We start from the raw sequence: 12,622 nt of genomic DNA on the forward strand, positions 1-12,622 counted from the left end.
ACAAAGACAACCAGCAAAAACACCACAGTGTGACGTGACTCAAAATAATGAAATACAGCAATTGTCTTACACTTATGATACCACATGGTTAAATTAAAAAAGCCTCAATACAACCTCAGAGCTGCTACTCCTCATTCTGGCTCTGACAAAGCCAACGCGTTTCTGTTCTGTTTAGCAGGAATAGCACAGCGATACTTAGCACGCTTACTCTGCTTTCCTTCTGGGCCTGTTTGCTACGGATGTCGGGACCTAAATCCACACTAAATGTTTCAGGGTCGTTTTTGTCTCTGATCTTCTGTGGATTTTCCTGCCGTTTATTTCAGTGGAGAAGATGTGAGCTGTGCGGTGTCCGACGCGTGCATTGTTTTGGCTTTCCTACCTGTGCCGAGACACGCCCTGGAGCAGGGAGTGGGTGGAGACGGAGTGACTCAGAAAGCTCCGGAAAAGAACACAGGCCTGGTCTGCCATGGAGATGGATCTGTGGGGAAGGAGCAGCAGTGGGTTTTCCAGGATGTTTTTAATTTTTCCTTCCCTTTCCAGCACAGGCAGCACTGACCTTATGATGGCTGAGAGGTAGGAGGAGGGACTCCCTCACCACACCACCTCACAAATCACCTCTGTTATTTGGTTTCCATGGTAGCAACCAATCCAAAATAATAATAATAATAATAATAATGAGAGGAAGGCAAAGCAATCCTTTCCAAAACACCAGTGGATAATTTTATCTCCTGAATGGAAGAGGTGAGTTCAATGTCGAGCGTCCCAGTTATTTCTGACTTCACTGTTGCCTGCCAGACCATCACAGTTCATTTAGTTCATTTCTTCTCTACCCAGAGGAATATCAAACATGCTGCTGACTGAAACACAGAGTCCCTCATTCCCAAAGGGTCTTTTCAGGTTGTCATGCTTCTTTACCATCCATGGCTGTTATTTAGCTAACCACATGCTCGAGTCCTGACACTCAGGCTTCACATCTAACTAGATTCACCGGGGCAGTTTATTCATTTTCCCCTTCTATGACTCCCAGGTGTAAGACACACAGCCCTGAAAAAGTGTTTTTTTAGAAACACTCGGTTGTAGTCAAACAAATTAGTCATTTGATTCATAAATTTAAGTTCCAAATGGAATTCAAGGGCATGGTGATTCTTGGTTTACACATGCGACTGAGAATGAATGTGAAATAATGCTTAGAAGTAGATATGAAACACAAAACAAGTATTTAAGATGCAAATTAAGCTAGGTCTGTTTTCTGACTTTTCTGACATTTGTCCAAACCCGCATTTGCATTGCTGGGAATGGTCCTGTCACGTACTGGTATTTCCCCACCCACACTGATGAAAATTTTGTGAAGATGGCCAAGTTTTCTTAAAACAAAAGTAATCCATGCTTTTTTCAGAAATCAAATATTTGTTATTGTGTTAAAAGAAATGTGGCATATGACCCTTTATTTTAATCAGCACAGACACAAATTGAGAAAGCAACAATATTATTTCTCTTGAAGAGGACATTGAAAATCTAGCCTAGGTAGAATGTCTAGTTTTTCTTGCTTTTTAATTATGAAATGCATGTGTCTAGTTAATACTGTGTAATAACCCCCACCCCTGCCAACAAATCCCCACACACACGTACGTACGCACGCACGCCCACACACACACTTATTGCTTAGTTAATGATTCATGAGCAAACTTTATGTGACTGCTGTGTGTCTCCTTTTTAAAGGATATTACACTGCAGAAGCCCAGTGCACCATGACAATGAGAACACAGTGCAATGACATTTCAAACTGTGATTCACACATTTGTGATAATCGTAAATCGTGATGAATTGTGATGAATTCAACTCTTACTTCTATGGGTATTAAGATGTTCCTGGAAACCCAGATCTTTCAGACATGTCTCAGCAAACCACTGCAAAAAAATAACCAAAATATGCATCGAGCAGAAAAGAAAAGAACTTAACGATGTGCTGTCCTTGATTTCTGACACCAGCACTGAATTTCCCCTGTGAGTATCTTTACCACCCCTTATGTTTTCTGTGGCATTTACCTGGTAGTAACCCTGCTGTCTTGCAAAAGAAATAAAAATACCAATGTCTTTGCCCCAACAGAACGCAGGCTTCCTTTAGTTTACCCTAATGATAACTGGCATAATAGGGCTCCCAGGTGACAGCTGGCCGTGGCGCTTGGTCCTGAGTGCTACAACACGGATCCAGGTTCGGATCCGAGCTGGCTGAAGGTCAGCTGCAGCAGAACCCCCGTGATCACGCTCTGCCAGAGCAAGGTGGTTTTCGTCTGTCGGGGTTCCCCACTCTCACCGCTCTCCTGACCCTGTGACTCGTCAGATGCCTTTCAGTCACTCAGATGACATCAGGGAGATGTGTCTCTCCTCCATTCAGCATTCACTCTCCTGATGCACTGCGGGACATGTACATGCACAGCAAAAAAAGGACTTATAATGTGAAATGTGTCAGACTGCATTTGCCGCACCCAGAACTCCTACATGAGCAGAGATGATGATGTGAGAACAGCCTGCATGAATTGGTCATTCCACCACTTCCAAAACCAGGAAGAAAGCATGGGAGGAGACACAACACAATGAGATCTGCCACTCAAAATGCTAGTTTACACATTGGCTAGATGCAGACAGTGCTGGTGTCTTCCAGCTCCTTAAACACTATCCGGGTCCCATCTTGACAAGCCTCTGCTTGCCTCATTCTCTTGGGACAGAATTTGAAGGAAATCTCTTACTGAATGTAAATGTACACCCCGCAAAGCTCCTCTTAGCATTTTGTATGTTAGGTTTTATTTCACATTCAGTTGTGTTTTGCCTGCAGCAACTGGAGCATTGAGAAAATGGGCAATTTTGTTTCTGATTTACTACAAACAACACATGTAATTGATACAGACATGATACATACATCAAGTGTCAGGGTCACTTTAAAATATTGCTTCTGTAGTTAATTTGAGAAATGTGAACTCTGAAACATCTAGATTTATGCAATTTTTTTATTTACCATTTTCACCATTAAATGTGATAACCTCCGGTGTGCCATGACTAGAACTACAGTGAATGAAACTGAACTCCATAGGTAAGTTATGATTATTCACAGGCTGAAATGTAGATACCGTAAAGACAGCTGTGGCCTCAGACCTTTTCCTTTTCCTACACCGGCAGCAATAAATACACAGGATGTCTTCCTGCTCCACAGGCTCACGTATAGAATGAAGTCGCGCTTGTGGTACTAAGTACAGAAGAAGTAAACAGTCACATCTGGTTTTACACCAAAGTGCAGCTCCAGCACCTCTTATCACAAGACAAGGAACCACAGAAGAGTCGCAGTATTTCTCATGCCTCAGAGGAACCCGCCTGTAGCAGCAGGGCCTGGCGTTTTTGCGTGTCTCTGGGGTTTGCACATGATTGTGGGGTAAAAGCACTGAAGGGTGAGCGTGCCACCTCCAGCAGTTTCACTCCGGGATGCAGAGAACGGGGAAGTTTGACAGAGACCAGCGGCTCCTCTGTCCTTCCCCTTTTTCTGAAAGAAACTTGCATTAAGTGAAAGAAAAGGGGAAAAACAGTCTGACAAAAATAGCCGTCCTGGTTTCTCTGTGCTGAGAAGCACAGGGCCTTTATGGAAAGTCACAGGGGAACACGTCCATGTGGGGGGCACTGCAACACATGTATGGGGGTGTGAAATAACATACCTACTCCTGGCTGTAGGCATCTACTCTGGCTATGAACTGAACACAAAATGAGTGTTCAGAAAGTGAAAGAGTTCACTCAGACGTTAAATCCTTTCTCTAACACAACTCGTCTCTCGTGACAAATTTCATGAGAAGAACGTTACACGCATGTTCCATGTTCTAACACTGGAGAACAGAACAAGGTAGCTTTCTGTGGCACAAACACAAACACTCTCTTTCCGAGACCGTTTCTGCCCGTTCTCTGGGGTTTAGCTCGCTCTTAGCTACGTGCTACTATGGCACAAATCAGGAGACTATGGCAGAGAGAGCACTCCTCGTCCTATGCCTTTAAATAGGTCTGACGTTGGATGTGCCGATGCGAATGCAGACTGAACAAACACCACGTGTTTCCCACCCTCAGCCCCTCCCTCCCCCGTCATTCAGTGTCTCCTTACTAGCACCCTCCCCCACTCCCTCTCTCTCTTGTCTTAAAAAAAAAAAACAGTGCTGGTTTGATGTAGAGAAACTGGTGTTTTTTTAATACATGTCTGCACAGTTTTCAAACTATCAGAAAACACCTAGTTTGTGCTATTGGCATATGCTTACATTAAGTAGTTTTGGGGAGCGGTAATGTAAGTTAACGTTAATCAATGATTTGTGTATTTCTAAAGTGATCTTCTCGCCTCTCCTCTCCCTCTCCCTGACCCTGGGTTTGCTATGACATCAAACCACAATGCACCGCACTGTTTGCAGTTTACCCGACTCTCCATGGCAATAAGGGCTAGCACAGCCCCTTATTCAAATAGAACCGGAAGAAAACGTCATTTCTGTCCAATCTGGCCGCTTTGAAATGACATAATGGAATTCAGAAGGATAGAAAAGCTAAGCGCTGCCCGCCCCCACTCGCAGAAACCTTCACCCAAGCACAGCGAGCCGGAGCGCCAGGTTTCCGAGAACGCCTTCCTGCGCCAGCTCCGGGTAATCATTTTCAAATCAGGATATGTGTCATCGATTGCCTGAAAAACTGATATAACAGATCGAATAATGTAGATTGAATGCGGAAGAGGAAATCGAAGATATCCGCTTCAAAGTCAGAAGGACCAGGAGAAAGTTATTTAAAAACTAGGAAGTGTAGCCACCTGGTAAGGAAGGTAGCAAATTAGCTAGCGACACAGCTAGCTATCCAAAAAGCTCACAGAAAACTTTTTTTTCGCTTGGTTGGTGGACTGCTAAATAAAAATCTTCCAGCTGGAGCTGCAACTTTATTTACCCCTGTGTGCGAGGGGTTAGAATGGAAACGCCCTTCTATCATGATGATGTATTGAATAACGTTACTGCTGGGGGAATCACAAGCGCCTATTCATACGACAGGATGATGAAAAAGGAGATGAGTTTGAATCTCACTGACCCAAGTTCGAACCTGAAACCGCACCTGAGAGACGCCGAGGGGATCCTCAACTCTCCGGACCTTGGATTGCTGAAACTCGGCTCGCCGGAGCTGGAGAGGCTGATAATCCAGTCCAACGGCATGGTAACAACCACGCCGACCTCGCAGTTCCTGTATCCGAAGTCGGTGAGCGACGAGCAGGAGTTCGCCGAGGGTTTCGTCAAAGCGCTGGAGGACCTGCACAAGCAGAACCAGCTGAACGGCGGCGGTCTGGACCTCAGCACCAGCGCGGCTCCGGTCACCATGCACCCGGACCTGCCCGTGTACACGAACCTGAACAACTACGGAAACAGCCCGCTGGGCACCACGGTGAACTTCTCCACGGACACCGTGCCCTTCCCGCCGCCTCCCGCGCATCCCCTGAGCGTGCAGCAGCCGGCGCACGCCCGGCTGCAGGCCCTGAAGGACGAGCCGCAGACGGTCCCGGACATGCAGAGCTTCGGGGACAGCCCGCCGCTGTCGCCCATAGACATGGACACGCAGGAGCGCATAAAAGCGGAGAGGAAAAAGCTGCGCAACAGGATAGCCGCGTCCAAGTGCCGAAAGCGCAAACTGGAGAGAATATCCCGGCTGGAGGACAAGGTTAAGACCCTGAAGACGCAGAACACCGAGCTGGCCTCCACCGCGAGTCTGCTGCGGGAGCAAGTGGCCCAACTCAAGCAGAAGGTCATGAACCACGTAAACAATGGGTGTCAGCTCCTGCCACATCAAGTGCAAGCTTATTAAGAGGAGATCGGGTCGCGCCCCCCGGTCCGCCTGGGTCCGTATCAGCGCTGAGACTGTTTATTTACTGACTGTCATATCTGCCTTGTCTTTGTACCAAGGACTTCTATTTCCACCACAGACATTCAACGAAAGGACACTATTGAGTGGCACACGTGTAGATATTAGCTGAAGACACGTTTACAAATATTTTCGAAAAACATTGTAAAGCTAAAACAAGATTATTCTTTCTTATTTCTCGAGAGAGAAATAATTCTCAGCTTTGCATATTATTTGATAACAGCCTTATTGAATTTGAAGAATTCATCCAAAAGGGAAAAGTATTTGCATGTTATAGTGACAAACTCGATGAATACTCTCGACCATCAAGGTGTCATGGAGTGCATGCCGTTTACATGTACTATGCCTTACATGTTTACAAGCACTTATAAACAGAAAAAAAATTCTATTTTATACAGAACTTACATGTACAGTGTCCTGTTTCAGTGTTTTTAAAATTCGCAGTTTTTAAATTTTGTTTTATGCATTTGTGGCACTGAATGTTTTTTTTTTCTTTCACATTCCATATATATAATTTCATATTGATATTGCGTCGTAAAAGTGTTAAATAAAATTTGCTGAATAATTTTACTTTTCTTGTAATGTTAGTTATTTAAGAATGAACGTGTGAACATTCTTCATGTGGGCTGAGTCGGTTAAAAAAAGTTACGACGGTTACGCAACGCTTCTGGGCCGATGGCAACTCAAGTCCAGAGTCAGAAATTATTGCGTGAATTTTCTGAAGATGTTGACTTCACCTTCTAATAAGCACTTGTGAAACATCGCGTTCGCCTGGTTAGATCAGATTGGTTTATTAAACAATTTGGTCAATTCTTTTTATCAACTACATCACAACTGATCGTCACAAGCGGATCAGTCTTGGTTAAATTGGCAAAAACACAGTGCTGGTCTAAGCTCATACACGATTGTTTACATGCTAATTCGGGATATGGGGTCTCCATAAAACCTGTAGTCCAAAGAAACGAATTCAGTGTATAACAATGATTACTTCTATATTACATCCTCATTAAACGTAATAGATAGCAAGGAGTCTCTAGAAGCAATCAGTAATTGAGCGTGGCAAAATAAGCCTTGTATTTTAAAAATGTATTAGATTGTAGTAAATAAGAAATGACTCCCGAGCTTCCTTCATCAGCAGAGGTATCACACTTCACTAGCCTGAGGTGTCTGATCCTCATTGCTGGAGACGGATAGAGGCATTCAGCAGTCAAACTCCAAATGTTATTAGCACAAATTTCTTGCTTTTGTAAATCTTCTATGCCATTTTTTCAGATCAGGTGTTTTCTGTAAACAAGGGCTAAAATGAAATAACTCCAGATTCCTACTGAAGTACATTATCACAAGTACACCAAATTGGTGTTTGATATTGACAGGTTTTTGGGATGCCAAACAAATCAGCTTGAATGCCCCTCTGCTCAATTAAACAGTTGGAAGAAAAACCAGCAAACCTCACATTGGCAGTTTGGGAAATGAACACTTTCACAAGGGGGTTGCAGGCACAAGTCCTAGTGGGCAATGCTGTCATACCTTTGAGCATGGTACCCAATCTGAAGTAAACATGTGATCCACTGGCCAAACAACAATCAATATCCTAATACTTCCAAATTATATTATATGACATTACATGCATTTAGCAGATGCAGATTATCCAGAGTGACTTCCAGCACAATAGAAGTGTATCCACTCAGGTTCGATAAGCAACAGGCAGACCAGGCTAATTATAGTCACAGACCGGTGAGTGTGAGCATGACACATGGTTCAGAGAATATCCATCAGTAGAAACGAAAGATGTTAAATGTGACCAATGCAAGTCACTCTGGACAAGACCATTTGCTAATCAAATTAGGATGGGATGAAGCCCTAAGGACCAGGGCTGCTTGTTCTCCGCTTAGAGGGTGAGTGTAGGTAACCAAGTCCTTTCCAATACCCTATGTTTTTCGTCAGTGCCATTGTTTTGCATATATGGCTGTTTAATCCAATTAGTTCCCAGCCCTAGCAGTGGCAAATAAAGAGCTCTGTGTAGGGCTAGAATCACATCCCTGCCTCCTGCCCTTTTCCACAGATAGCAGGCATATGCTCTGTCCCAAACACAATACTGTGCCCTCTAGTGGCTCTATCTGATACAGCACACTGGCACCAAGAGCCTCACATATCCAATACATCCAATACAAACCAAAATCATGTGAAGCCAAGAAAACGGACACTGATCTTACATGCCTTCAGAAAACGCAAGTCTGGTAATCATCAAGATCAGAAAATTCACAAAAAGGCTGCACAGGTTAATATACACAGAAACAGAGGTTAGCGTTGCCTGAAGTGCAGTTTTGCGGTAATCCCTGGCTTGACGTGGGAGTGCTGGACTGTCTTCAGTGTGCGGCCACAGGCAGAGCTGAGGGAGACCCCAGAGGGCCTGTGAGAGAGGGAGGGACCCGGCCTGGCCTGGGTGGACAGCTGGTACTGCTGGGACGATGCATAGCAGATGAACGGTGACATTCCTGTGAACCCAGTATCAGAAACCCGGGCCAAGAAAGGAGCCCTGACCGTGGATCTGCCCTGGATCTGTTTAAATAAGCTTAGCAAGTCCTGCCAGGTCAGTCACAGTGGAGTCTGTGAGAGCCACAGCTATCTTTAGGCTCAGAAAAAAAAAATACACAACTCATGACACAAGTGCTGACAGGTGCTACTCTCACTCCTATAGCCGTTAGTGTATGAAGTCCCACAAACTTCCAATAATGAAGCACCCAAATTTAGACCAGGCACCCAGAGCTACGCCCTTCTCCTGCCCGGAGAGCGTTTTACTCTTGACCTCCTGTTTCGGTGAAGAGTGTGCACTGCATCATGTAAAATCTACAGTTCAATGAGACTGGGTCAGCATTCACACCAACACACTTTGTTCTGTAGGCAATGGAATCCTGGCTTTTTTGTTCCTCCTGTAGACTTATACATTACGTTTGGCAGTCATTACAGAAATACAGAGAATCAAAAAAAGCAGCTGCTTAAGCTCACTGCTCAAAGTGACATTGCAGTTATATTAAATTCCCTCTGTAAAATGGCAAATAAATGTGTGATCCACTGGCTAAACAACAACCAATATCCTAATACCTTCTTCTGAGGTCTCCGGTTCGAGTCTGCAGGCGCACGCCAAATCAGCAGTCCTTGCAAGGGTAATCTGGAACTTTGCTGCAATCACAATAAAATAATGAGCATTACAACTGGAACTGATTTCAATCCCAAAATTTAATTTCATTAATGAAAAAAATTGGGAGTCAATACAATAATGCCAATGAGTGAGATCCATCTCAACACTGGCATGGTACAGTTATACAATTCACTAATCAACTGGGAAACAGGAGCTTCTTGACAGCACAAACTTTTATTTTTCTCATTTCTTTGATTTTCCACAACATGTACAGCAAGTTAGGAAATGTTCACAATCTAACATTTTGACACAGTTTTTTTTTTCTCACTGTAATTTTGTAAACTACTGCTCGATGGGATAATGGATGTCTTTTCTTAAATATATTTATTTATCCCCATAAATTAAGAGTAAAAATCTATGTAAACCAATAGTAGTCTGCAGTGCTATTTCATTGATGCATGATTGAAAAACAAAACATCAGGCAAGACGAAATAATTTCCAAAACAAGCGACACTCAAAGAAGAAAAAACATGACTAGTCCGGATTTTGTCTACTGAAACACATTCATCACAGAACATACACTGAGAACAGTTTCTTACATATTTCTAGCAATATATTTTGGTCCAACCTAGTGTTTATGCATTCCCCTGTACTGAAGTTTGAATTCAGTGCAAATGCCTACACCAGGTCCACTACAGCTTTCTGAAAAACCAAACTGCAGGTCTGGATCCAACAGGAGAGCACAGAAGCCCAAATTACAACACTGTCTCTGTGTAAGAAGAGCAGCATCTTAGGTTTTCTCTCTTTATATGGGAGTAATAATTCAGGATTATTCCATTTTTTAACTGCCATCCAGGTTTTCACTACTGTCATCTAGAGTCAGAAAGTCCAAATAGGTTATGATATAAAAAACTGTGAAAAGCACAGATTCTGCCTTTGTAACACCAAGCTATTACTGTAACAAGTCTAAAAGCAGGGGTCCCGAGGATATGGCTGTTTCACTGTGTGATTACATACAGACTGGAACCACTCAGAGGCGAATCATCAAACATCCATCTTTCACTTCCTGCTTCCACTCTCCTCCAATGTAAACATCAGAAGATGGACCTCACTGATCTCCCCTCACGGTGTGTCCTGTTGGGTGCATACTGTCCTTAAAACAAACAACCTTACGTTCCAGCACAAAGCGCCACCTAGCACAGATATACCCTTAGCTCCATCACTGAAGATCCACCCGGCTGCATTACACTGTCAGCTTCTTCCATTCCCTAAAAAATGTCTTTCCCCATTTTTGTATATTGCTTTGTAAGTTAGTGATACAATCATTCACAAGCAAGTATAGAACAGAGAGAAGAGAAGCTTTGTGTTTGATTTTGTTCCTTTTTTTTTTTTTTTTTTTTTGCAAACCTGGAGTCGTTACAGCACAATCCACACGACTAAAACCTATGTACAATTTTATTTACAGGAAGGAAGACGATGTAATGAGGAGACGATGCTGATGGGGGCTGACTGAGGGAGGCGCACAGGGGTCAAAGGGCATGTTTACCACCAGGCTAACAAGAGACAGAAATGCTCCCTAACTCAGGTAAAATCTAACTTTTAAAAGTAATACCTAATAACCTTTATCAACAGCGTGACACTTGTCCTCCTTCTTAGACACCAGGGACCTGTTTAATACTCCTTCCTCTGTGACCCCACTGAACAGCCACTCCGCTTCCAACACGCACTCAGTGCTACGCACTCCCGCTGCAAACTCAGCCTGCTACACACCACTGCAGTCCAGCGCATCACGTTCCACAGTGCTGAGAGCCCAGCGAGAACCGGGGAACTCTGAAGAACATCTAAGGAACCAGACATTTTCTGTCACCACTTCATCAGTTTCACCAGTCTCACATCACAAGCCAGCTGTTTCCAAGGATTGATTACTTTGCACACTCCCACACTCCAGTGCTCTTGAGGTGTGGAAACAGCTGAACTATCACATGTGCGTACGTGCACATGTGGCAGGCTAAGGGTGTGGTCAGATAAAACAAACAGTCCTTGTCATTGGTCAGGCACTCTCATTCACAGCTGGAAGAGTTTTTGGTCACGAAAAGGTCTCGACAAATCATGGATGAGCAATTTCCTTCACAAGAGTGAGGGAAACAGCCGGAGGGGGGCAAAAAACACACACTTTGGAGAGACATTTTGGTTTCTGGTAACCCTCATTTCTCTACACTCTATCGGACAGCTGATGGCTGTGCCAGGTCACCTGGTGCTCAGGTGAAGGATGGGACAGAACGTTCTTATGTCATAATGGTGTCACACCTGCTCACAGGCTGCAGGTGCGAGAGCAAAACATTTTCAAAAATTTTGAATCAGCATGGAATGTGACACAGGAAGCAACATGAAAACCATATATATATCAAATAAATAAATAAATAAATAAAATGCCCATATGCAGAGTATACAGGCTACTTAGTGTAAAATGATTTATCATGGTCTTTGTATGATTCTCATCATACAGTCCCTTTGCATTCAAACCGTAATGCAGGAATTAAACTGAACATCCACACATGAAATCGTTCACAAACTGTAATTCAGTCATATAAAATGAATAACTAATAAACTCTGGCTACTGACTCCATCTCTGACAGTCTCTGTCTGCATGGAATAAATCTGTGTGTGTGTGTGTGTGTGTTTTCTAACCTCGTCAGGAGAGCTGATCTCTGCATCAGAGATCCTCAATCCTGTTGTATAGTGATATTGGACAGCCTAATGAGGTTTCCCTGTCCCTTTTCCAATATATAACACGACACAATGTCACAATGTGTATCTGTCACAGCAAGACAAACAGAACTCTATTTTGTGTGTGTGTGTGTGTGTGTGTGTGTGTGTGTGTGTGTGTGTGTGTGTGTGGGAGGGGGGGGCTTTTGACAGCCCTGAGAGAAAAGGATTTCACTGCAGAAATCAGAGAATATAGATCTCTCCTATGATATAGGTACTTATATTTTAAATGATTAATTTTCATAATATTTCACTTGTATATGCATTTAAATATATATCTATAGATATAAATTACTGCTCCTTTATATACACCTTTAAAAGATATCTTTATTCTATCCATGAGGGCTGTGGTGGATTAAGACCACATTTTTCTAAAGATTTCCTCTACAGTTCACTGAAAGTATGTTTTTATAAACTCACAATGGAGCTTCAGGATCACATAAAAATAAAGTAATATAATAATTTCAGCAACAGTTCAATACTGGGAGAGCAGCGTTGGAGGAGTGTGGGTGGGACAGGGTTAAGCAGGCTCACATGGACGCGTGAGGGGTTCACACCTTAGGCACCAAACACACACACACCCGTGCTCCCAGCATCCTCTGCACTTCAGCAACAAACAGGGACCAATCAGCTTTTCCCTAAAAGCCTGTCTCCTGTTCTTTTTTCATGGATCTGACACCGTCTTTTGGGGCTCTGATGACGGCTGGGCCGAGGACACATCAGGCTGATGACAAACTGGACTACAAAACAGTGAGGAATTTCGGGGATGGGGTAGAGGGGTGGGGGCAAAATGCAAGCATTAAATCCT

At 43.5% G+C, this 12,622-nt stretch overlaps 1 protein-coding gene across 1 annotated transcript; it reads left to right on the forward strand.

The window, feature by feature from the left end:
- Window positions 1–4,571: 4,571 nt before the first annotated feature.
- Window positions 4,572–6,370, forward strand: LOC118795526 (transcription factor jun-D-like). Its single transcript, XM_036554075.1, has one exon. It carries the CDS (start codon window positions 4,971–4,973, stop codon window positions 5,850–5,852), a length of 882 nt encoding a protein of 293 aa, XP_036409968.1. The 5' UTR covers window positions 4,572–4,970; the 3' UTR covers window positions 5,853–6,370.
- Window positions 6,371–12,622: the final 6,252 nt, after the last annotated feature.

This window comes from Megalops cyprinoides, chromosome 20, assembly GCF_013368585.1.
Source record: "Megalops cyprinoides isolate fMegCyp1 chromosome 20, fMegCyp1.pri, whole genome shotgun sequence".
Lineage (NCBI taxonomy): Eukaryota > Metazoa > Chordata > Actinopteri > Elopiformes > Megalopidae > Megalops > Megalops cyprinoides.